The sequence below is a fragment of the Alexandromys fortis genome, unplaced genomic scaffold (genome assembly GCF_014885135.2).
Source record: "Alexandromys fortis isolate MF-2015 unplaced genomic scaffold, M_Fortis_MF-2015_v1.1 scaffold_228, whole genome shotgun sequence".
Taxonomy (NCBI): Eukaryota; Metazoa; Chordata; class Mammalia; order Rodentia; family Cricetidae; genus Alexandromys; species Alexandromys fortis.
The window spans coordinates 182,476-208,950 of record NW_026068115.1 but is presented as its reverse complement, the minus strand read 5'-3'; the positions used below and the strand labels follow the sequence as shown (position 1 = coordinate 208,950).

Here is a 26,475-nt window from a genome sequence, read left to right as displayed (position 1 = left end):
GAGAGAGAGAGAGAGAGAGAGAGAGAGAGAGAGAGAGAGAGAGAAAGAATTAGCTGTTCTGCTGCTAACTAAAGGTTTGAAACACTATAGCCTTTAAGCTAAATACAGCCCTCCATCTCTTTCGTAAATACTTTTACGACACAATTATGAGTACTTCTCTGTATTGTGTATGATTGTTTTGATTTTCTGTAGTAGAGGTGAGTAGTTGTGACAGACTATCATTGGGCCACTATGTCTTAAATATTTATTCTTTGGTCCTTCATAGAAATATTTGCTAACCCTAATTCACAGTGGTAAAATTTCTTTCAGAGTGATTTCAACCATTGACAGTTTTAACTCTACATATAACTAGCATACTATTTATTTTAAACTGAGGACATCAGTACATCAGTACTCCTATCTTCCAAGAATCATATTCAAATGAACCTGGAAAATGACATACAAAGATACTTACTAATACTGTATTAAAATCTACTTTTATAAATAAACTAACTTCAAGATCAGACATGTTATGTTAAAAAATTATGGCTATGCTTATTAGAATGCTTACCCCGTGTGTGAAAATGCAGAAGTTTGTAATATTGTTATAGTTGAAAGAGTGCATATAATTTGACACTGTGTTTGGCACATGATAAATGTTTCAACTATGATTACTACAACCCTAAAATCTATAAATTCTAAACAACAGGACTATTAGTAGTTTTGCAAACTCCTAATTTCCATATTACAATGTTCATAGAACACCTAAGGAAGACGAAAATGATGAGATGGACGAAACAGAATAGATTATTAGATTATTAAATATCTGGAGAAATGACTCAAGCAAAAGCAGTTGAAAAAAATCTGATGACAGCAGACACAGATGGGAATTCAGTTAATATGTTTAAGAGAATGGGAGGACACAGCTGATTATGAGCAACAAAGTTTGACATCAAACTAAGTCATTAAATGAAATATGTTGATTCACAGAATTAAATGAGTTCTTGCCAGCACTTGGAGGCAGAGTAAGGTAGATTTCTGTGAGTTCAAGGCCAGCCTGGGCTACAGAGTGAGTTCCTGGACAGAAAATGCATTCGACTGTAAATACCATGGAGATGATTTTAAACACGCTACTATGAAATTAGGTCAGCACTGATTGTAATGCTGGTTTAGAGTAGGAACATTTCATGTCTGTAAGACTTTCTGCATCAGCAGTTCACACCCTCGAAACTCACTGAGGGGAAGCTGAGACTGACTGACTCCTGAGAGTAAAGAAACATCACAATTTAAGAAGAAACGCTCCCAGTCTCAGGAGGTCCCATTTATTCAATGAGCCCCTTTAATGTCTGTGCTGCTGGGGTTATACGTAGGAAGTGGTCTCCTGTGCCCATGTGTTGTAGAGTACTTCCCACTTTCTCTTCTATCAGGTTCAGAAATCTCAAGGTCCAAATCAGGAGCAGAAGGGGAGAGAGCACGAGCAAGGAACTCAGGACCGCAGGGGTGCACCCACACACTGAGACAATGGGGATGTTCTATTGGGAACTCACCAAGGCCAGCTGGCCTGGGTCTGAAAAAGCCTGGGATAAAACCGGACTGGCTGAACATAGCGGACAATGAGGACTACTGAGAACTCAAGAACAATGGCAATGGGTTTTTGATCCTACTGCACGTACTTGCTTTGTGGGAGCCTAGGCAGTTTGGATGCTCACCTTACTAGACCTGGATGGAGGTGGGTGGTCCTTGGACTTCCCACAGGGCAGGGAACCCTGATTGCTCTTTGGGCTGACGAGGGAGGGGGACTTGATTGGGAGAGGGGGAGGGAAATGGGAGGCGGTGGCGTGGAAGAGACAGAAATCTTTAATAAATAAATTAATTAATTAAAAAAAAAGAAGAAACGCTCCCGAGGGCTTTTGCATAGTTTATGCATTCCAGGTCATTTGTCTAAAGACAATTCATGGTTTGATTTGTCGTTTTCTTTTATACATTTCTGACATTTTCCCAATGAAATGCAGAGAGTGGTTTGCTTTTTTTCTTTCTTTCTTTTTTTTAGTTTCTCTGTGTAACTTTGAAGCCTGTCCTAGAACTAGCTCACAGAGACCAGGCTAGGCTCTAATGCACAGAAATCCACTTGCCTCTGTTTCCTGAGTGATGGGATTAAAGGTGTGCGCCATCACTGCCTGGCTGCAGACAGTATTTTTTTGTTCAAAGTGTAAAGCATTGTGAAAGCATCGGCATGTGTACTGCTAGCCTTAAGGGTCATAACATCTGCTGAGACACGGCTTTACTAAAAATACAGTTGCTGTAAAGGTGCGCTGCTGCTCTGCTCACGGACACATGCTCACATACAGCATCGCTTTTTTTTTTTGCCTTACCTTTATATTAAAATTTCCCACACAAACGGCAATGGGAAAACTGCCAATATCTGACTTCTGCCCCTTATTTTCTACTTGCCAATTGTACTTAGATACCTTTAAACTCCATAGGGAAAATTATCTAACATTGAGAATTACCAATAACTGGAAGAGAGGAAAACATACTGTGTAGATGAACTGTTTTCCATCAAAGTAGATTCTTTTTCTTTCTATTTTTTTTTTTCAAAACAAAGTTTCTCTGTGTAACTTTCATGACTGTCCTGAAACTAGCTCTTGTAGACCAGGCTGGCCTCATCACAGAGATCTGCCTGCCTCTGTATCCCGAGTGCTGGGATTAAAGGCGTGCACTATCACAGCCCAGCCATAGGGGATTCTTAAGCAAGTTCACCAACATGGTCTGCTAACAGGGCATTTTCTGGTATAACTGATAAACATTTGGCCTGGATAACATACAAAGGCAAACAAGACAGGCCATCTCATCTGCCTCCTGCACAGCACCAATAGCCACGTTTTGGAAGCCCATACTTGTTTTGAAAGCCTAAGGAATTTCTTACCAGAGACTGTAAGGATGTCTAATCTAAGTCCAATGCACTCCTGAGAGCATCTAATTTCACAGTATCGTACAATCAGGCCTGTGACCATTACTTTTCCTCACCTCGAGTAGAGGGCACACTCTTGCAAGGAGATTTATGGGGCAGTCTTCTTTGTGCAAGCCATTGTACAGAGACCTCCTTAAGCTTCTTCATTTAGAGCTTGGCAAGTAAGAAGCAGCTCTGGCATTAGAGAATGACAGAGTTCTTATAATCTACCTATGTTCTTCACTGTACAGGACCAATTAATTTCTCCCTCTCTGTCTATGAATTCCATGTCTGGAAATTCTTTTCTATCAATGAGACTTTGCTAGGCTTCTGGTAAGTCTGAAAACTGATTCAAATCTCTGCTGTAACCCTTATAAATGCCTACTATATCCTAGAATGAGGCCTCATTTGCAGATTTCTGCTATCAGTTCTAGATTGGGAAGGAGGTAGGATTCCCTGTCCATGAGATGAGGTGACAATGAGAGGCAGAGTGATTCTGTAACTCACCATTTTGACAGTAGTTCTCCCCATGTTTCAAGAATTTTTTCTGCACATTCTTTGGATACATCACCAAATCCACTCAGAAGAGGTTCATCATTATCTGTAATAAGCAAAATTTAGGCTTATTAAGAGAACATGGGAATACAAAAAGCAAATGTAAACATTTATTGCTTCTATTTTGTTATATATTTAATATATATTTATATTATTATAAAGTCATAATATATGTTCTTAGTATTTATGTACAAATCTGAATAATCCTATCTCAGGTACAATGATTTTATAACCTGTTTAATTCTCTTTTGCTTTCTATATATGTCTTTATTATGTCAATTTAGGAAAAGAGTCATTTATCTATAAAATAACTCAAAATGTGGAATGGTCTTTCTCCTTTTCCAAAGTAAGTAGCTTTATATACAAACACATTTAACACCCACAAAAGTATTTATTTAAAACAGTAAATAACAATCTTAGTCACCTGAAAGGAGTACCTGGTAAGTGATGTTTTGTTGAATCTTCTCTCCTGTTTGTCTCTCCAGCCCTCTTTCCCCAGTTTTACATTTATGTTTTAAAATGCTATAATGACTCCTAATACTTTGTATACTAATTTTAAAAGAATTGATTATGACATGTATTTAAGGTAACTGAATGCAAGTGTTTGCATTTACATAATGATATAATAAAAATATGAAGAGTTAAATTGTCAGTATGATCTGTTAAAAAAACACCAAATAGATAGATGGCAGTGGAGCATAGTTAAGGCATTAATAATCATTATGTGTGTGAATGATCAATTACCATGAATATTTTTCACTGATCTTTCACGATGTTATGACTTTTTAAATGTTCCACAGGATGACATTAATTTACAACAGAAAACAGAACATTAAAAAGGACAAAATGAATAATTTAAAATTTAAATAACTAAAATTAATTGATTAATTAAGAATTTAGAGGGGGCTGGAGAGAGTGCACAGTGGTTAATAACAGTGGCTACTCTTCCAGAGAACCTGGTTTTGGTTCCCAACACCCATTTGGTGGCTCACAACCACCTGTAACTCCAGTCTCAGGGGATTTGACCCTCTACAGTCCTCCTTGGACACCAAGAATGCACATGGTACACAAATATACATGCAGGCAAAATACCCATACACATTAAAACAAATATTAAATCAATTTAATTAATCAAGAATTTAGAGAGTATAAAATATGCAGGTTGTAAAGAAAAGCTGAGGGCATAGCTCAGTGACAGACAAGTGCACTTCGCATATTTGAGGCCCTGGATCACACCCAGCACCAAAGATTAGAAAACAGCAGATGTTTCTCCACGCCCCCAAAAAATCTTAGCAGGGCGGTGGTGGTACATGCCTTTAATCTCAGCAGAGGCAGAGGCAGGAGGAGATCTGTGAGTTCGAGGCTAGCCTTATCTACAAAAGCTGGTACCAAAACAGCCAGAACTGTTACACAGAGAAACCCTGTCTCAAAGAAAACAAAAAGGAAAAAAGAAAAGAAGAAAACAGAAGATGACAATGGCACATTATCTCCTTAATCATGTTTCTGGACACTGAAGGGTTTCAGCAGCATTAGGATGATGTCTCGTGGCTTTACTGGGAATTTGCCTAGAAATGGACTTCCTAAGTTAAAACACCATTACTTGTTAGGGTTTAGTAATTACCTGACAAACTGTCGTCTTCAACAGTTTTAATGCTGTGTATTCTCACTAAGGGGGTGCAACAGTGCTTGTCTCCATAAACCTCACCCAGCCAAAATCACCACGCACGCACCATCCCTCAAGAGAGCATCACCACAAAGCACCAACTGACACCTATTAAACTTCCTACATTGTAACATTTTGGATATTATCATAGTTTTGCTTGTGAGACAAGGAAAAGACAGACTGACTGCAAATTAGATATTTCTGTATATAAATAATAACGAACAGAAAAAGCTTAGGACACTAAGGTCAATTTCTCTAAATTCGTTAATATGCCAGAATAGCCCTACTTTGTAATTTTTCAATTTTCCCATTCATTCATATTCATCATATACAACCCATGACGATAACAAAAAAAAAAGTGCTATTATGGGCTAGGTGTTGCTGAAATCCAATCATGTGTAGTAAGCCCTTCAGAAGCAGTAGGAAGGCCTATCTTCCACACTCCTCCTCTACTGCTCTGGACCCTTCCAATAAATCTCAAGAGTAATAGCTTGGATTTGTCATTAGAGTCTCAGATAACAGGCTAGAGGGAGAGAAAGGGAATGTAAAGTTATTTCAAGTTTCAGAATGTGGTTTTGTTAAGTGCTCGATTTCTTGTCAGATGTCCTATGGGTGAGAAACCTCTCTGGAGAGTAGTCATTTTTCCCAGGGAGTAAATATCACAATACAACACGGTTCCAGGTGGGAACACTAAATTAGAAAGATTCTGACTGAAGAAGACATGGTCACAATCTCTGTACTCCAGAAGTCCTGTCATTAGCTTCTTGTTAGAGAAGTGACTTTTAGGGACTTAACTCAATCCACCAATATTTTCTGAATGCTCATGCACACTGGCTATTGTGGGAAACACTAAAGGAACACAGCAGGGAAACTGTTCCTCTGCAGAGCTCGTGTTCTAGCACCACTACCTTCCCCATGGACTAGGACTATCAGGGGCCATTAGTTCTTCTTTCTTCCTAGTTAAGAACCATCAGTTAGCAGAGTGTCGTGGAACGTGGAACACGCCTTTAATCCCAGCCCTTAAGAGGCAGAGGCAAGCAGATCTCTGTGAGCTCAAGACCAGCTCAGTTTACAGAATTCTAGGACAACCAGTGCTATACAGAGAAACCCTATTTTGGAAAACAACAACAACAACAAAGAACTATCAGTAAAATCTCCTGAATCTGCTAAAAATTTAAAAATCTTTTTATTTTATTTTATTTCCCACAGATTAGTACTACTAGGAGGCTCTTCCACCAGTGGCTCCAATGGATTCCACTGCAACATCTTCCTTGCCAAACTTAGTTCATTTTCAGCCTGAAGAATCACCTCTTCTACTTTACCACCCTGAGGCAAGTTTTCTAATTTTTTAACATCTGGTTCCGCCTTGACCATATCCAGCTTCTCATTGGTGATCTGTTCTGTCTATTTTCTATAGGCTGCATGTTTAAAGGATCTGCTTCAGAATATCAAGAATCTTTGTATACAATATTGTTAGCCTCTCATGTGGGGTGTTGCACACTGCCAATCCCACCAGGCTGGTGGTCTTCTTCAACGCACCCGCAATGACAGCACCCCCTGTTGGGTGCTGTTTTTTAGCTGGGTCAACTTTGCAACTCTTTGCAACCAGATGATATTCCTCAAGCTCTACTGAACGGACATTGAATGTCTCCTGTCATGATAGCTTTTCTCAAACTTGAGTTCTTTGATTTTACTGCTGAGTTTCGGGAGATTTATGGAGACAGTTTTCTATTCTTCATTGTAGCTGATACTGACCTAAAAGAGAAGCTCCAAGTTTTAAGTCTACTAGACATATAGCCGACAATCTCAAAAAGTGGGAATATTGTAAGTTTCCCATGAAAAAAAATTAAGGGGTTGGAGAGATGGCTCAGCAGTTAAGAGCAATAGCAACTATTGCAGAGATCCTGGGTTCAAGTCCCAGCACTCATATGGCAATTTAGAACTATCTATAACTTGTAGTCCCACTGAATCTGATGCCTTCTGCTAGTGTGCAGACATACATGAAGACAAAACATCCACATACATAAAATAAATAAATCTAAAAAGAAAAAAGAAGGAAAAACATAATTTGAACTGGTTTGAAAAACACATGGGCCTTTTCTGCATTTCAATGATTTATGAGAACTAAATGCAGAAGATGAAGACTTCACTTCAGATTTAAGTACATGAGTTTGATTGACATTGTAACTGCCATTTTCTATCCCTGTAGCTTGGGGCAATTTACTTCTCTCTCATTTTACTTAATATGAAAAACGAGGACAATAATAATTCCTACTTTTAGGTTTACTGTGAGGATTATTGAGAATGAGACACTTTGCACTTAATCATTAGGCATTAATAGTCCTAAAGACTGAACATAAGGTGATTAATTACAAATGAGAGGGAATTATGCCAAAAAAACCAACAAACAAAAAAAATGAGGACTTACAAAGTCATTGCTTACTCTAACCTTGAAAATGCACATGCAATCATGGGTATTTATCTCTTTTAATGAAGATACTGATTCCTTACATCTCTGTATTTTTGTTAATTTGATTTCTTAGCTAGAAATGTTCAGAGAAGCCCATTCATCTCCACTGAGTTTTTGTACTTTCAATCCCAGCTCAGAAACCACCCTTATGATGTCCCAGTAGATCCTCCAGTGAAAAATTTTATGAATTTCGAGTAAACTTCAGATTCAAACTCAAATGACCTTCTATCGTCATCCGTTTCATTCATTAAAAATGAAGCCGTTGTACTGCTATGAGCTAGAAAATCATTGTGAAATATTCTCTTTTCCTGTGCCCGAGACTTCCTCTAGTCTCCACTTCTGCATATTACCATTAAATAGTGACCAGCAGATTATAAAATCTCATTTTCCTCAACTGGATTACAGGTACCTTAAAGAATGCCCAGTGTGGTCTGGTGAGATGGTTCCTTAGGTAAAGGTGGTACTGTATGTTTAGTGACCTCAGGGTGAAAAGAAACAACAGGTGCACTGTGTCACAAGCACAAAACAAACATACTCAAAAATAAATACTGAGAGAGAGACAGAGAGACAGAGAAAGGCCAACATTGACTATTTTCCAGCCTTTCCTAGTTGCTTGTCTATGGGAAAATCTCACAAGTGCTCACTGAATGAGTTCCAATCCCGTGTCCCACCACCAGCCCCATCTTTAGATGGAGTTGCAGCAGTGTGGATAGCCCTCCACCCTCCACACAATCTCTCTACACTTACCTTCATCTTCATCATCTTCTGGAGGAGAGGGGATCATGGAGCTCTGAGATCCAGACTGTGGCAGGCGAGCTGAAGGACTGGCTGTGGTTTTCCTCCTCTCTCTCTCTGACTCACTTTCCAAACACACAACTTCATATAAAGTGTCAGCATTATTCTTCCTCTCCTTTTGCTTTATCTTGACAACAGTAACAACAAAAGAGCAGATTATGTAGTAAAATTCTATTTTAATCATTTTTGATTTTATATTGGATATAAGGATAAATGGTGGTTTCTTGAATCCTATACCATATGTAACCTTTATCAAGCCGAAAAGCTTATGTTAAGATTTAAACCTCTCCCAGCACTCAGGAGGCAGAGGCGGGCGGATCTCTCTGAGTTTGACACCAGCCTGGTTTACAGAATAAGTTCCAGAGCTACACAGAGAAACCCTGTCTCAAAAAAAATCAAAAAAACCAAAACCAAAACCGCAAAAAACAAACAAAAAACTACCACCACCACTAATAGAATGCCCCCCCCCAAACAAACAAACAAACCCTTTAATTCCAGCATGTGGCAATCAAGCCAGTGGATCTCTGTGAGTTTAAAGCCAGTCAGGGCTACATAGAAACCCTGCCTCAGGCAGACAAGTAAACAAAACCTCTTCAGAAAATTGAATACTTTAAGTGTTTAATAGTTTTATCTGTCATTAAAATAATCACCAGTATTTAGTTAATGTGAAAGCTAACCGTCCTGTGTCTTTCTAATAAATTTAAGGTGCCTTTTCAGGTTTCTTACCTAAAATCGCATATGAAATCCATTCATACATTCTAAAAATTTAGCACTAAGAAAATCCTTTTCTTCTTTTGCTTAACATAAGCCGTACACAGGAGATTTTCTTAACTCCAAAGCAACAGTTCAGGGTGGGACAATGAAGAGCCAAAAAGACATCAGTTAAAAATCCCACCAATTTTGCTAAGTGAAATCAACCTATACATTGGTTTTACTTTTAGGCAAGCACTATAAACAATATATACAGGCCTAATTAAAAAAGACACACATATACAATTCTGTCAGTATAATGAATATTTTGAGCACCTTAACATACTTCTTATGCCAGCTGGAAAAGAAGGTTACCATGCGACATGAAGCACAGGGGAGAGGGAGGTTGTACGCACAGAAAGGAGCACAGCAGACAGATGGTGATGGACCTCCACCAGGTACCGGAACATCAGAGTGCACTTTACCACCCCAATCTCCACTTGGCTTTTTATTGCAAACATTACCCCAATCTTGGGAGTAAGGCAACGTGTCCTGAAGCACAATTTAATCTGGGAGTCTTAGCCTGAAGGCCAGCCATCCCTGCTGCAATAAGCCTCTCTGTCAGGAGAGGCCAAGCACAACACAGAGTAAGCACAACAAAACCTCCCCAGCAGGAGCAGTGTGGAACCAGACAACAGCAGGCGATTTGATTAGTTAATAACTGACTCTAGAATTACTTAGCTTTCTAGATGAATATATATTTGTTCCAAATTTAGCTACTCATTATTAATAAAGGACTCTGGCTCTGTGGTGAGACATAGTAGTAGCAGATCGGTGTCCAGGACATATGGAAATGATTTCTATCAAATAGAAAAGACACCCAAAGGTAACCTATAGGGTACTAAACTTAGTAATCTTATTTTAGCACATTTTTTTTTTTAAAGGACAGCACAGTCCCAAGATCTTAAATACTTAGCATAACTTATCATCATCTTACTGGATAATTCATTAGTGAACTATATTATAGTCCTTTATACATATTCATTTCTGAATAGTTAAATTCCATGGCAGGAAAATATTATTTAAATCTTTTGTTTTGATGTCATTTTGTTAAATTATTAAATTTGTTAAACAAAACAGTGTCTCACTGTGCAAACAGGCTAATGTGAAAAAGCCAGCAGACATCCACTTGCTGCTACTGTCAAAGTGCTGGGGTTAAAGACATGCACCAATGCACCAAGGGGCCTGGCCTTTATTGTACTTGGAAATGTCACTTAAGTGCTATCTGAAATACTTCAAATACTAGCAACACATATTAAAACAAACAAATTTTTCTCCAAGACTACAAAAATAAGGTTACTAATGTCATTGGCCTAGAAAAAATATGCCTTGTGAAGTTACACAGAATTGAGAATGGAGACAAACTGGTAAGTTAATAATGTCACATGTGAAAATATTCACTGTTCACGGACGGGGGATTCATTATACTATATTAAAAACCTCTGTCTGAATTTTCTATAGTAAAAAGCTTCGAAATTTACATGTTACAAGACATATTTTTATAAATATTAATTTAAATATGTAAGTTTCTAAACTATGTTATCATACATTCACGTATATAAAATAAGTTACAATATACATATAGTATACAATACATACTATACATAAATTATAGATGCAGGCAGATCTCTGTGAGTTTAAGGCCAGCCTGGTCTACCGAGTGAGTTCCAGGACAGGTTCCAAACCTACACAGATAAACCTTTCCCCGAAAAAACAAAATAAACAAATAAAATTATACACATAACTATAAGAAAATCAGTTTGAGAGGACAAAAGAAGAATAGACATGAATAAATTAAGACATTCCTTGTTCTTGGGTAAGATGTTATCTCCTTAATAGAAGTAACTTTTTCCCAGAACAAAACTAATGAATTCTAATTTTATCTAAAAAATGAACAAGAGTATCTAAGAAAGACCATAAACACAGGAGTATTTGCAGAAGGAAACGGACCCCATAACATACAAAGACATAAAATCTTTGACATCAATGCATTGCAAAAGGATCAGGAAGGAATCTACCCCCACACACACAAAAAAAGAGGGCCAAACATACATGAAAACTAGATAGAGAGAGCGTCACAAATCACTGAACAAAACCAATGAATTTCAGCTGGACAGCTGGATGGCGGGGAGATAGAGGCAGATTTCAGTGAACAGCAGATCACTACATTAACTACTAATGAATCACAGATCTAGAAACAGCATGACAGCACGTCATACATTTCTGAAATCAAATTCAGAAGCTTTAAAAGGAAAACTTGATAAATTCAAGTACATACAGAGAAATGATGTGACAAACTGAAGAAGAATCACTAAATTAAAGTGAAAAGATTAGTGAAAAACTGGGAAAAACATATCTAAAGGGTTTAACTAATAAATACATAGAGAACTATAATCCCCAACACAGAGTAGGCAGAGGAGTTAAGAGCTTACCCTGGGTTGGGACCCTGTCTAAACACATACACACATGCATGCATGTGCGCACACACATACCAAATCAAAAAGAAAAAACAAACTAAATGATGTTAACAGGAAACATAGAAAAAAGGAAAATTACCATTATGTATAAAAAAGATATAATTATCCACAGTAAACACTGTACCATCCAGATCCATAAAATGCTTTTAGGGAAACAGGTTGAATGTAATATTCTCAGGTTATAGTAAGTTTAAATGGCACAGAAAAATATCCACAACATTCTAATTGATATATATACATATATGTATGTATGTATGTATGTATGTATGTATATTTATTTATTATGTGTACAGCATTCCTTCCATGTGTGCCCGCAAGCCAGAAGGGGGCGCCAGGTCTCATTATAGATGGTTGTGAGCCACCATATGGTTGCTGGTAATTGAACTCAGGACCTCTGGAAGAGCAGTCAATGCTCTTAACCACTGAGCCATCTCTCCAGTCCACTAATTTATACTTTAAAACATGATAAAATCCACACAAGAATATTTATTATCTTTAAAAAAAAAAAGAAAGAAAGAAGAAAAGCAGAAACCAGGAAGTGTTACCTGTGGAATGGGGTTTGGTGACAAAAATGGGGACATTGCTTTTGATAATAGGTTTTATGTAATTTTGCTTCTTGTTAGTCAATATAAACATTTTACATATTCAAAAATTAAATTGAGAAGAACACAAATAACCTAAGCCCACAAACTGAAAATAAATTGAAACAAATAAGCCTAAGTATACATCATATGTTAACAGGACCACAATGAAAAATTTATTGAGCTCGAGTATAATTCATTCTCAGGCATTTGTGTAGCTCCAGGTTCTGTGTTCAAGTCTATCACTATGACAACCATAATTATTCCAAGTATCAATTTTATGTTACTGAAACATACTTAAAGACCAAAAAGAAGTGCGACAAAAATCTTAAATTTCACTGAATATTTTATTAATGCAAAACTAATATTTTTTTTGAATCTTGAAGACAAGTAAAATTAGGTATACTACTGGTCTTGTAACTAAGACCAATATTCATAATAAAAAAAAGAGAAAACTTTGTAATGCTAAGTTTCTATAGTAAATGTTTAAATAAACTCAATGAAATCTGGCAAGCATAATGAATGGATGCTAAGAAAAAGCTGATACAGAGCAGGACATAGTTGGATCCTTTTATCTGTGTTTCTACTTTCCAGTTGCAGCTCCCAATCATCCAGTACAGGCAAAAATAGTAAATGAAGCGGGGGGGGGGNGGTCTACAAGAGCTACTTCCAGGACAGGCTCCAAAACCACAGAGAAACCCTGTCTCGAAAAACCAAAAAAAAAAAAAAAAGTAAATGAAAAATCACAGAAGTCAGCAACTGGCAAGCATTAGATTGTATGGTGATCTGAGTAGTACACGAGTTTGCCTACGACACAAATCTTCCCTTTGCCATCACACACAGGTTCCCTTCCTTTGGTCAAGAGACCAGTGTCACTGTAGTGTGGTGTTTGTGTTAAAGTAACCTGGGTTTCAGTTAATAAATAGCTTGAAAGCACAGCACTGAAGTTATAAATCTGGACATGCTTTAGATACACCAGGAAATGTTTCTTTAATGTAAGATTCCCTTCTGTATGCTGTATGTTTTATTACCACTGGTTAATAAAGAAGCAACTTTGGCCTATAGCAGGGCAGAACACAGCAAGAAAGGAAAAACTAAATTGAATGCAGGGAGAAAGAAGGTGGAATCAGGGAGACGCCATGTAGCTGCAGAAGGATGACCCCAGAAGCCACAATCTCGTGGTGAAAACATAGATTAATAAAAATCGGTTAATTTAAGATGTAAGATGCTAGCTAGGAATATGCTTAAGCCATACAGTGTTGTAATTAATATAGTTATATGTGATTATTTGGGTCTGAGCAGTCGGGAAACAAATGAGCAGTTTCTGGTTATACTTTTTCTTTAAGTAAAACAATGGAAGTTCTTTATTTAGTTGATTAAGAAAGTAAATCAGGCTGGGTGGTGGTGGCGCACGCCTTTAATCCCAGGCAGAGGCAGGCGGATCTCTGTGAGTTTGAGGCCAGCCTGTTCTACAAAGCTAGGACAGCTGAGCCTCCCAAAGAAAGCCTGTCCAGAGGGGGTGGGGGGAACGACAGTAAATCATGTGCTAAAGTTTTTATGATATATGGTCAAAATAGTCTAAAACAACAAATTTTTGCTAATTTTGTTGGACTTAAACTATAAAAATTATGTTCACAGCACAAAAAAATTGCTTAGTTAAGACATAAAAGGTATTAAATTTGTGTGATATAGGAAAAAAACAGCGCATACATAGGCATCAATAGTAGCCAGTGTTCCAGGCACTCACTAGTGATCTTGAAATACATCTCCATGCATGAGAAAATACCATATTTAGGGAGGGCCTGGAAAGCCGGCTCAGTGGTGAAGAGCATTGGCTGCTCTTCCAGAGGACTCAGCTTTGGTTCCCAGCACCCACATGAGGACTCACAACTGCCTGCCAGCAGATTCACAGAGGCTCTGATGGCCTCTTTCTGACCTCTGCAGATATAAGGCAAACACACGGTGGTACACAGTTGCAGGCCAAACACCTATACACATGAAAGAAATGGGAGAGGGAAAAGAAGAAAATAAAAGAAAAAACCCCCACTGTATTTATAATCTACAAAATGTATTCTACCAAGAGCTACTGGCTAAATACAAAGGCGGGAAAACTCACTTTTACAAAGAGAAAAATCAGAGAACCCACTTTAACTGATCAGATTCCCACTGAGAACTGTGGAAAAACATGCATTTCCTAAATTAGCAGTGAAAGAATTCTGCAGTATACTAAAACATGCTGAAACACAGGGGCTGCAAATATAGGTCAGCAATCAGGAGCCCTGGCTGCTCTTCCCAAGGACATGACTTTGTTTCCTAGCACCCACATGGTGGCTCATAACTATCTGTCATTTCAATTCTAGGAGATCAGACATCCTCTTCTGGCCTCTTTGAGCACCAGTCACCCATTGAAATACATCTATGAGGGCAAACGCTGATACATAAAGTTAACAGTTTTTAAAATGTTGCGATAATATTTTTTAATTCTGTGTATATAGTATGTCTCTGGTGTATGTGTGTATGGTATATGCACATATCACATCTGTGGTATGTGTGTCTGTGTAGTATGTCTGTGGAGTATGTTTGTCTTTGGTGTGTGTGTCGTATTCTGTGCTGTGTGTGACTGTGCAGTATGTCTGTGGTACATTTGTGTGGGGGGGGAGGGAGAGGGAGAGAGAAACACGTGCAGAGATCAAGAGGAATTTACAGGTGTCCTGCTCTATCACTCTCCACCTCATTTCCTGGAAACAGGATCTCTCACTGAATCTGAAACACCATCTCAGCCAGGGTTGCTTTGGTCCTTCAACAATGGGGTTCTAGGGATATGGGGTCATGACCACACATTTATGTGGGTGAAAGGAATTCAAACTGAGGTGCCCATGCTTGTTCAGTAGGCACTTTTAGCCAAGAAGCCACCTCCCCAGTCCCTAAATTTGGCAGATGTATACTAGTTTACTTCATATGCTGTGTACACACACACAGAGCAAATGAGAACAAGAGGCCCAGGTTATCAGTTATGGCTATATTAATTACTTTTCTCTATGATTCTGGTAACATCACTTAAGTTTATCAGCTGATATTAACTTTATTTGTAAAATAACAACTGCATACAAAATTGAATGCCCTATAGTTTACTTGGCAGTAAGAAGTTTGTAATTTATTACTGTGTATGAGTACAGACATGCACGGACCATGGCATGAATGTGGAAGTCAGAGGACAGCTCTAACAAGTTAGTTTCCTTCTAGTATCTACTTTTTTCCGCCACACTGCTAGCTGACCCTGCGGTTTCTGGACTATTCGCCTATCTTTGTCTCCCTGCTGGCTGTGGGAGTTCTGGGATTACAGATATACATGACCACATTTGACTTTTTTACATGGCATTCAATAATCAAATATGAGTTTTCTTGCCAGCCCCCAAATTCTATAATTTGTCTTTAAAAATTTGTCTATAAAAAGTCTTTACTTTTTTTTTTTTTAACTTATGTACAGTTGACTCTTGCATGTGTGTGTCCTGTACCTGCAAAGCCAGAAGTTACAAATGGTATGAAGGCTGGGAACCCAGCCCCAGCACATTCTTTAAGAGTAGTCAGTGCTCTTAACTCCTGACCCATCTCTTCAGCTGCTTTCTCTATCTTTTTAAAAAACTACATTTATTCATTTATTATGGGAATGTGTGATGTGCCCCTGTATGAAGTTGAGAGGACAATTAGCAGGATTTCGCCCACAGTTTTATATTGCCAAGAATATCTTGTTGGTTTGCACTTACCTTATGCCACTATTTAGAATCTAGATCCTTTTTAGTAAATGTTATCTGAACATTTAGCTTAAAGAATGCAGTCTTTCTTGCCCTACTAATTTAAGTTTCTTTTCTAATATGATTCTAATATGATCTTAATAAAACATACCAGAAGGGAAGGATTCCAACTTAAAAAGGAGTTACTGAGTCACCAGATAATTTAAGTAAAAGAAATATACAACACACACACACACACACACACAACAACCACAACAACATTTCCTCATATTTATGGTGAATAAAAAAACACAAAAAATAAAATACCAACAATACCATGAAAGACTATACATTGTGTATTTTAAAAAGCTGGGCGATGGTGGCGCACACCTTTAATCCCAGCACTTGGGAGGCAGAGGCAGGTGGATCTCTGTGAGTTCGAGACCAGCCTAGTCTACAGAGCTAGTTCTAGGACAGGCTCTAAAGCCACAGAGAAACCCTGTCTCGAAAAACAAAAAAAAAAAAAAAAAAAAAAAAAGCTGCTTGATAGCCCTATTTTCTGTCTGCTCAGAAATCAAAAGGGCTACCAATTTTAATTACTACTTAATTTAAGCAAATCCTAAAAAATCGTTTTAGTAGAAAGACAAAACTAGCCTGTCTCTGGAGGAATCCTGCTGATACTCAGAAGGCTGAGTGAGTATTATGCTTACAACCATCTGTAAAAATGTCTATCTCGGGGGCTGGAGAGATGGCTCAGTGGTTAAGAGCATTGCCTGCTCTTCCAAAGGTCCTGAGTTCAATTCCCAGCAACCACATGGTGGCTCACAACCATCTGTAATGAGGTCTGGTGCCCTCTTCTGGCCTGCAGATACACACACAGACAGAATATTGTATTTAATAAATGAATAAATAAATAAATAAATAAATAAATAAATAAATAAATATTTTTTAAAAAAGTCCATCTCTAGATAACTCATCCATGAGAATAGTACATTTGCTCACTGAATTGCTGTGGCAGTGGCACAGGACAGACAGCAATGGCCAGTAAAGTGATGGATGTAGGCAGGTTACAAGATTACAAGGAGTGTGATTAAGACAACTTGTGAGTTGTCTTAACTCTAACTAAAAAACTGAAAAATTGTTTAAGTTCTTCATACTTTACTGCTGTGGAATATTCCTTCACATTGTGTGAAGATATGTCACTGTGACTGGTTTAATAATGAGATAAACAACTAGCAGCTAGGCAGGATTTTCGGGGCAGAGAGAATGCTGTGAAGAAGATGGTGGAGTCACGAGGAGACATAGAGGAAGAATGACGTGTAAGAGATGAGGCAACAAGTCCTGAGCCATGTGGTAGCGCACAGGTGAATAAAAATGGATTAATTTAAGTTATGAGAGCTAGTTAGAAACAATCCTAAGCTATCAGCTGGGTTTTCATAATTAATAGTAAGTTTCCGAGTAGTTATTTGGGAGGTGGCTGGCGGGACAGAGAAAAACTCACTACACTTTTATAGCCTAACTTTAAAAGTTAAGGTAAAAGTACGAGAATACCTTAGGGTATATATTTTCATCTCTTCAAGGAATTAAAATAATATTTCATGAAGAAATACTCTATACTTAACCAAAAAAGTAATATTTCTACAAACCCATGCAGTCTTTAAAAAAACAAAACAACAAAAGATTTACCTTCTCTAGTCTAGCAGGTCACAGTACTTAAAATCAAGATAACAAGAAACCCAAGAAAAATGCAGTATCCAGAGAGTTATGTCTATTAACCCAAGACTAATAAACCAGAACATTAGTGAAAGAAACTTACAAGTTTGTACTATAAACATTAATTAGTTTCTAGTTATTAATTAAATATAAATTATTTATTGCCTCTTGCACTAGATACTTGTAAAAGATTTATCTTTATTTTATGCATATGGGTATTTTGTATTTTGCTTGCACTTTCTGTGCACCATGTGCATAAGTGGCTGAAAGGCCAGAAGAGGGTGCTGGATCCCCTGGACTGGAGTTGGAAATGGTTGTAAATACTAGGAATTGAATTCAGGTTCTCTGGAAGTGCAGACAGTGCTCTTAAGTACTGAGTCATCATCTCTCAAGAGCTACTGTAGACACACTTTGAACTATTCCCTTACTCCCAGGACATGCAGTAATGCTTGTGAACTTACTTGACTTCTGAAGTGCTCTTCTGATGTGGGAGTTCTTCTGTACACTGTGAATATGTGTTGTTTCCATTGGTTGATGAATAAAGCTGCTTTGGCCTATGGCAGGGCACAATATAGGTAGGTGGAAAAGCCAAAGTGAATACACGGAAAAAAGAAGGTGGGATCTAGAGGGATGTCAGCAGCCATCAAAGGAATAAGATGCCATGAGAATAGAATTGAGTTAATTTATATGTAAGAGCTAGCTAGTAACAAGTCTGAGCTATCGGTCAAACAATTGTAATTAATATTAACCCTGGGAGTGATTTTATAAACAGCTGTGGGATTCAAAAAAGTCTCTGGCTACATTCTTCCCTGAGCACTACCCTCCCACCTAAACAATGAATGGTGCTGGGTGTGGAAAAGTCTTTAATTCTTAGCATTCAGGAAATAGGGGCAGAAGGATTAAGGGTTTGAGGCCAACCTTGATGGAATAAGGCTTTCTAAATGAGTAAATAAATGTTAAACAATGTTCTCATTTATGACTTAGAATTTTCTGATTTTGTCAGAGTACCTCTTAAATGAAATGCAGAGAATTTCCAATGCAACTTTATAGAATTTCTCTTTAATGCCACAGTGACAGGATGAGGGAGTTTCTATTATAGGGGTCAATTTAGAATTCAGTGAACTGAGACACACAGTCAAAGAAAATCACTCAAAGTCATAAAGCTGGTCATTGGTTAAAGGCAGGATGCTGGTTTTATGCTAATCTCCTTCTCCTGTGAAGACTCAGGGTTACTCTGCTTCTTAAGACAATGCTGGAAAGAAACCCTTGTCTAAATATACTCATCAGAACTAATCTGGATATAAAGTAAAGCCATAATGCTGGGATCTCCAGCTTGGGGCCCCATTACATGCTCGGGTCTCAATCCTCCCATTCCAATACCTGCCCCCTCAAAAAGCACACCAAACAGCTGCCCCTCCCCTCGGAAAGCCTGCCAAGGGTCAGCTCCTCTCCCTGGGTGCTGCTAAAGACCACTCCCATAGGTTACTTAAGACCTGGTAGCCATATTTTCCTTGTGATTCATTTCCTGCCTTCCTGAGGGTCACCCAAGAGTGCTCTGTTCATTAAACTTGGACTTATTAATACAGTTTGATTGGCACATTACAATAGTGGCAGCAGATAGCCAATAACTGGGGGGATTAAAAACTTGAATCAAATTGAGTTTTCTGGTGACCATGTGGCTGTGGAAAACTACTCTTTTTTCCCCTGCCATCTGACAGACTTGCTTGGTGACTTACTCACTTCAAGCCAACAGCCTCGAATAGATCCAGGATCCCTTCCTGCTTGCCAAGCCACTGTAGTGGCTGGCCCTTTACAGGGTAGGGACTGTTCCTGCCTCTTAGGATTCCTTGTTTGGGACAAGTCCCACACAGGCATACTTTTGTCTTTCCGTTGTCTGGTCCCAGGCTGTCTCAGGGACCACCCTGCCATAGTCTCTGGCAGTTAATGATCTGAGAATGGATACTTCCAGGTCCAAGTTCGCTCCCCAGACACCCTATGACATTGACAAACTGGGGCTGTCTCACCTTATGTTGGTTTGAGCTACCCTAGCCAGGTTCCTGCCCCCTCCCTTCCTACTGTCTGCAGGCAATCTTGCTTCTCTGCCTGCCTGTAATTTCATGCTTCTGTCCACTTGTCCTCCCAGTTTCCCCGACTTGCTGCTTTCGTGGATGCTTACTCTAACTTTGCTTTTGTTTCCCTGATGTTTGGTCCAGCCATGGCTGTTTGCTCCCTCTGCCCCAACAGTCAGCTGTGTCCTCTCTGCCAAGTGGCCCTGTAGGTTCCCAGTTCCCAGGCTCTTTCCCAGGTTCCATTGGTTCATTCCCATGCTCTTCCCTCAACCCCCTTGCTCCCTGCTCATCTGCTTCTCACGTCTTACCTCCAGGGTGCTCTTTTACTCCTTTCCCCCATCCTGAATGAACCTCTTGTTCCTCCTGTGTTCTCTTATTGGCATACCTTTGGCAGGGTCTGCTTGCTCATTTAGACTTTGTCCAACAGGCTTCCCTAGTGGTTGATCTGGCCATGCAGGGATTCTTCCCGCAGCAGGTCCATACCTTCTGCCTGTTCTGCCTTCTGTCCTACAGTACCATGTTGTAATTCTACCAGCCCGATCTACCTATAGCAACTCCATTCTCCTTGTTTGTTCCTGCCTATTTGGTTGCCCTCCATAGCACTGCTGCTCGGAGGCTGCCACCACCCAGGCAACTGCCATGGCCAGAATCTGTCTTTACTATGCTTTCCTATGCTGTTTTATATTGTAAACTCTTAATTTAGGGTTTTGTTTGCCTTGCTGTTGGGAAGTCCCTGCTATTTTGTATGTATGTTTGAATAACATGGTCACAGCATGCCTGTTTTGTCTTTGTATGTGTATGTGTGCTTGTGACTCCAGATTGAAACTGCTCTGGAAAACATCACATGATCTGCCAATACCTTACCATTTGGGCAAGTGCCATTTTGACTAAGGTCAGAGACAGAGGTCTTCTGAGTTTACTGCCATATTTAGTAAGGGTGACCAAATGGAATGGCCCCACCAAGGAGACATTAGACCTCCAATATACTTTGGGTTAGGATATGTTTCTGTATGATAATTCCTGTCTTGTCCTAAAAATAAAGTTTATAAAAGATAGGATTTAAAACAATGCTGTCTTACTGAGATATTAAAGCTGCACCTCTACATTCATGTACAGGAATGAATGAGCCAGATTTTGTAACCTAAGAGTAAACCCCTTGATGTTATTGATTTAAAACACTAAACTGTTTACAATGTTAAAACTTGGTTTTGCCTTACACAGATTATGATTATGCCCTAGGTCTCAGGACCACAACTGAAAACTAGAGACTGAAATATTCCTTCTAATCTTGTGCCTTTATTAACTGTGGTAGGCTATGATTAATTGGTAAACTGTATGTCCAGATTTAATTTATATGCTCTCAAAGTTAAGCCTAAACAATATTTGTCTAATTTATATATACCTGACAGGTAATCATACCCTGATCCTTAAGCACCTTTACAGATTTGAGAGTATGGCATAAAACAAAAACACTTTTTATGATAGACATGCCAGCTCCTGGCAGCATCCTGTATCTCCTCCAAGAAGACGGATGGCTGCAGAATTTCCACCTGGAGGCTTGCTTCAAATGTGGCAATGCCAGCTATGGGGCAAAAAACTGCCTTTCACCTCAACTGCCAAGACCCTGTCCACACTGTGAACAAGCAGAGCAACAGGGGATCGAATGTTCCACCCTAACAAGTTAGGCCAATCTCCAAATCCCTATTCCACAGAAAAAGTCTGTCAGGCCTCCTGGGCTTAGCAGCTAAAGTTCTGAGACTTGTATTCGCCAAAGACCTGAGCCTACAGCCTAGGAAGCTAGAAGGCTGTCTTGACTTCTGCTCAAATTCATTCCTCTCAGATTTGGTGGCCTTTTCTAAAAAGGGTACCAGTTTAACAGTTCTCCTCTGACCTCCAAGGCTACAAGTACCCTGGTAACTCATTGTTTCCTGTTAATGTACAGACAGGTGTGCCCACTTCATAGTCCAAAATTAACAGGTTTCAGATGTAACTTTGGAGGTCCAGAGTCTTAAATTTCCTCTGGTAGTATTCTAAATTGTTCATGCCTTTCAAAGCAAAGCCATGGCCTTTTCACTATGACACCAAATATGTAAATTGGTTCAGTTGTTTAGAGACACCTGCAGGTTCCTGGTAGAAGTTTTGCTACTGTGTTAAGAAATCTGGTCTGATGAAAACTAAGTCTCCAGTGCCCATTTGACCCCACCTCTTTTTGAGCATATTTTGCAGGTTCACTTCTCTGGCCTGGGCCAAGGCCGAACCACAGGAGGGCTCTCCAAATATGCCAGCACCTGTACCAACTCCTAGGACTTCACCAATGGTACCACCTCTCCAGGCTCAAGTGGACACCTACCCAGCAACTGGAACCTGGTTTTCTGAGATGTCCCAATGAACGGCCCTCATGTTTCACTCATTCACCTTTGCCTCTTCTGTACATCCAGGGTACTTCTCCATCTTATTCTTCCTAGCAGTTATTCTTCATGGCTAGACCTGTTCATGGGGCCGATGATAACAACCTACTTTTTCTCCAAGCATGCTGCCTTTTCCACCTCCTCAAGAAACAAGGTTCCTGAGGTCTCCAGGATGGCAGCTAACTGAATGTTTCTTAGCTCACACTGTCCACAGAATGTGAACCACCAACTGCATGCCTGCAGGAAGTAGCAAGACTTGCGATGTTTAGGTGGAAGCCCTACCAGCATCCATACATACTCAAAGAGATTAGGATGTTGGGGATCTCCATGCTTAGTTCTCACTCCTCCCATTCCAATACCCACCCCTCAACAAGCCCATCAAGCAGCAACCCCTCCCCTCAGAAAGCCCACCAAGGAACAGCTCCTTCTCTGGGGACTGCTCAAGACCATGCCTATAGGCTACTTAAGACCTGGTAGCCATATTTGCCACGTGATTTCCCTCCCACTCTCCTGAGAGTCAACCTGGATTTATTTGTAGGACATAGCCATAACAAACTCAATAAAGGCCCGAGTCTCAGTAGTTTACTCTGGTTCCAAGAAAGAGTGTAAACTGAGACCACCCAGGCACCACCAAGGAACAGACCATCCAAAGGAAATGTCTAACATTCCAAACCATTGTAGATAGGATCACCCGCCAGCACACACCCATCACTTTCCAAAGGACACCCTTAGACAAATGTCAGCCAATCAGGGGTCCTGAACCTTAGAAATCCCTCACCCCTACCTTTGCTACTACAAAAACCCAACCCCAACTGAGCTTGGGGCTCTCCGACCATGCCAATATGATGGACACAGGGAGAGTCTTATTTGCAAACTTGTATAAGAATAAAGGCTCTTTGCTTTTACATACAGGACTCAGTCTCTTAGTTGGTTTTGAGGGGACTCCGTGATCTGGGCATAACATTAATTTAATTTGAATGGCTTATCATTAGTGGTGGATATCCAATAATCAGGGACTCAAACCTTATTATATATATATAATACTTTAATTTTGTAGAATAGGAAATCAAAGTTACAAGTACATAAACAATTCTACAAACACTAAAATAAATAATTACTGAGAATTACTATGTTCTAAGTCTGTCCTGTCCCTTTAAGAGACAAGCCTTGCCCACTTCCTCCCTCTCCCCCATCCTGCCTCTCTCTGTTCTACCCTCTCCTCCCCTTCCCCCATTTCGCTTTCCCCTCCATAACCCACTAAATAAGTGCCCACATTCTCCGCATGGTGTGCCTATCCGTCCTTGTCTCTCTCCCACCATAGCTCCTCATGGGACCAGCTGATATGCCGAGGTCTCTCACCTGCCACAGGGCTTCCTGCCTGGGACCTGCTGCCCCTCGTGGTCCACTGCCCCTTGTGGCCGGCTGTCTGCTGCCACCTCCCTTGGGGAATGGAGCTGTTTTATTCTTACCATTACATTGGTGCTCATGACTTGGCCAGGCACTCTCCATGTTCCCTCCCGCCCACAGGTGGACTGGCTGAGGACACGTGGAAACCTGGGCTCGGGAACCAGATTTCTTTACAACAGCCCCACATTCTATCTGCCTGGACCCTGACCTCTATGCACACCATCAACTTCGGTGGTGAGTTTCCCCCTTCTGGTCAGCTAAACCGTTTCTGTGAACCTGAGGACTTGACCATTGAGCTCCTGGCAATGCTATGGTGTTCCTAGAAATGGGGGGAATCCCCCAAACACAGCTTTCATGGTTGCAGTTAAGATCTATACTGACATTCATCTCTCGTTGCTTCCCATAGCTAAAAACGTGATCGGACGACCCAGGGTCAGTCCTCTCCTACTAGCACTGCACATGCTAAGCAGTGCGTTCACTTTAGGCCCCAGGGTCCTGCTGTGAGATATTATCCAGGACGGCCTCTAGCCTCTGGCTTTCCACCTGTAGAGAGATGTTCTACAGGCCTTGTGGTGTTGCTGTTTTCACGTTTTCAGCTATGAACTATAAACCCTCAAACTATCAGCCACCTGCCTGTGAATGAATGTTTTGTTGGTGTCCTGTTTGCTCCGTTTTTTCTTTTCAGTGGGCAGCCCCTTCCTACCCATCTGAAAATGTTCTTTTCATCTCACTCCCATTCCGTCTATTCTACCCCTGCCACCACTACCACTGGTCCTGCAGAAACCAACAAGACTAGTCAGATCTATGAGGCAGCTGTTTTCAATTTCAGCCTTTGCTCAACGCCACAGCTTGTGGCACGGTAGCTTGGCAACAAGGTGGCTCACAGTGCTGAGTAATTTTCTTCTCTACTTCAAGTATGAAAGAATGTGTGAATGGTATGGCCACACGGATGTAATTCTGTTTCAAATGTATGTTCTACACAGCACGGATGTAATTCTGTTTTAAATGTATGTTCTACACAGTCTCTAAGTCTAAGTGTGACCAGCACCCAGCCTTCTCAAGTTCCCCCCAAGACAATGCCCACAAATAAGCAGGAAGCAGTCTCGAGAATCCACCACCCAATTCCTTTAACCTGTTGTGCCTAACCTCCTGCCTTTTTATCATAAAAAAGAGATGAGAAGCCGGGCGGTGGTGGTGCACACCTTTAATCCCACCACTTGGGAGGCAGAGGCAGGTGGATCTCTGTGAGTTCGAGGCCAGCCTGGGCTACAAGAGCTAATTCCAGGACAGGCACCAAAAAACTACAGAGAAACCCTGTCTCGAAAAAATCCAAAAAAAAAAAAAGAGATGAGAATGTAATGGTCTGTCCTGTCCCTTTAAGAAACAAGCCCACCCCCTCCTATGTCCACCAAGACAGGCAGACCTTCCTTCCTCTTCTAGCCTAAGCTCTTTCTTTTCAGTCTTTCTCCTGAAGGGGTAGCTTCTATCCCCCTGCCATTTCTGGTTTTTTTTTCTCTCTCGCTTTGCCCTTCCCCCTTTTTCCCTTTCTCTATCCCCTCCATAACCCACTAAATAAATACCCAGTTTCTCTCTGCATGGTGTGCCTATCCATCTTGTCTCTCACCCTCAGTGGCTCGTCGTGGGCCCTACTGACACGCGGATGTCTCTCACCCACTGTGTGGCTCCCTGTCTGGGACCTGCTGCCCGTCATGGCCCACTGCCACCCCTTGGTGAACGGCGCCATTTTATTTTTACCTTTACACTAAAGCCTTAGGATTTATCAATGAATCAGTAGTCAATGATTAGCAAAGATTATAAAATGGCTAAGAAAAATAAAAATATATTACATTGTATATAATATAAAATAAAAAGATGAAAGCTAGTTATACATGTTATATCATTCACATACACACTATGTTGCCCTTATCTTGGAGAACATTGGCAGTATCAGCATAAGAATAGGCAAACTAAATGGGTACTCATGGTGAGCATTTGAGTAAATCTGAGTGAAAACTCACAGATAAGGAAGAGATGAGCATTAGCCAATAGAAGCCAGGGGAAAGTACTCCAAAGTGTAGTTGATAAGGAACAGCTGATAACTGAGTCCTTAAGAATGTGCCTAGAAGGGGGCTGGAGAGATGGGTCAGTGGTTAAGAGCATTGCCTGCTCCTCCAAAGGTCCTGAGTTCAATTCCCAGCAACCACATGGTGGCTCACAACCATCTGTGATGAGATCTGGTTCCCTCTTCTGGCATACAAACATACATGGAAGGAATGTTGTATACATAATAAATAAATAAATCTTAAAAAAAAAAAAAAAAAGAATGTGGTGGTGGTGTACAGGTCTTTAATTCCAGAACTTGGGAGACAGAGGAAGGCAGAGTTCAAGGCCAGCCTGATCTAGAGAATGAGTTCCAGGACTGTTACATAGAGAAACCCTGACTCAGAAAACAAAAAATAAAAAGAACATGTCTAGAACAGTGTGCACCAGGAAAGGAAGAGAAAGACATATCTACTGGGACCTAGAAGGCCTGATTACAGTCTGATAAAAAAAAAAAAAAAAAAAAAAAGGAAAGAAAAAGAAAAGAATGATTTCTTAAAAAATAGGATTGAAATGGAAAGATGGCCCAGTGGTTTAGAGTACTGATTGTTCGTCCTGAGAACATAGGTTCAATACCCAGGACCTATATGGCAGCTCACAACTCTCTGTAACTCAGTTCCAGGGAATCTGACATCTTCATACCAATGCGCATCAAATAAAGCTTTAAAGAAAATTAGGATAAGCCGGGCGGTGGTGGCGCACGCCTTTAATCCCAACACTTGGGAAGGCAGAGGCAGGCGGAGCTCTGTGAGTTCGAGACCAGCCTGGTCTACAGAGCTAGTTCCAGGACAGGCTCCAAAGCCACAGAGAAACCCTGTCTCGAAAAA

The 26,475-nt window shown here is 40.1% G+C and overlaps 2 protein-coding genes across 2 annotated transcripts in view; both read right to left on the bottom strand.

Moving 5' to 3' along the window:
- The window catches only part of Rabgap1 (RAB GTPase activating protein 1), a 142,805-nt gene that overhangs the window by 90,014 nt on the left and 26,316 nt on the right, over positions 1-26,475 (bottom strand). Inside the window, exons 11-12 of the mRNA XM_050124880.1 lie at positions 8,365-8,539; positions 3,437-3,530 (exon numbers count right to left, since the gene is read on the bottom strand). Coding sequence (XP_049980837.1) covers positions 3,437-3,530; positions 8,365-8,539 — 269 coding nt within the window. The remainder of the gene's footprint in view (positions 1-3,436; positions 3,531-8,364; positions 8,540-26,475) is intronic.
- On the bottom strand, positions 5,569-8,300 carry LOC126490155 (NADH dehydrogenase [ubiquinone] 1 alpha subcomplex subunit 5-like). Its single transcript, XM_050124853.1, is given in 3 exon segments — positions 5,569-6,575; positions 6,577-6,798; positions 8,262-8,300. Coding segments are annotated over 3 exon segments (498 nt in total). The 3' UTR covers positions 5,569-6,338.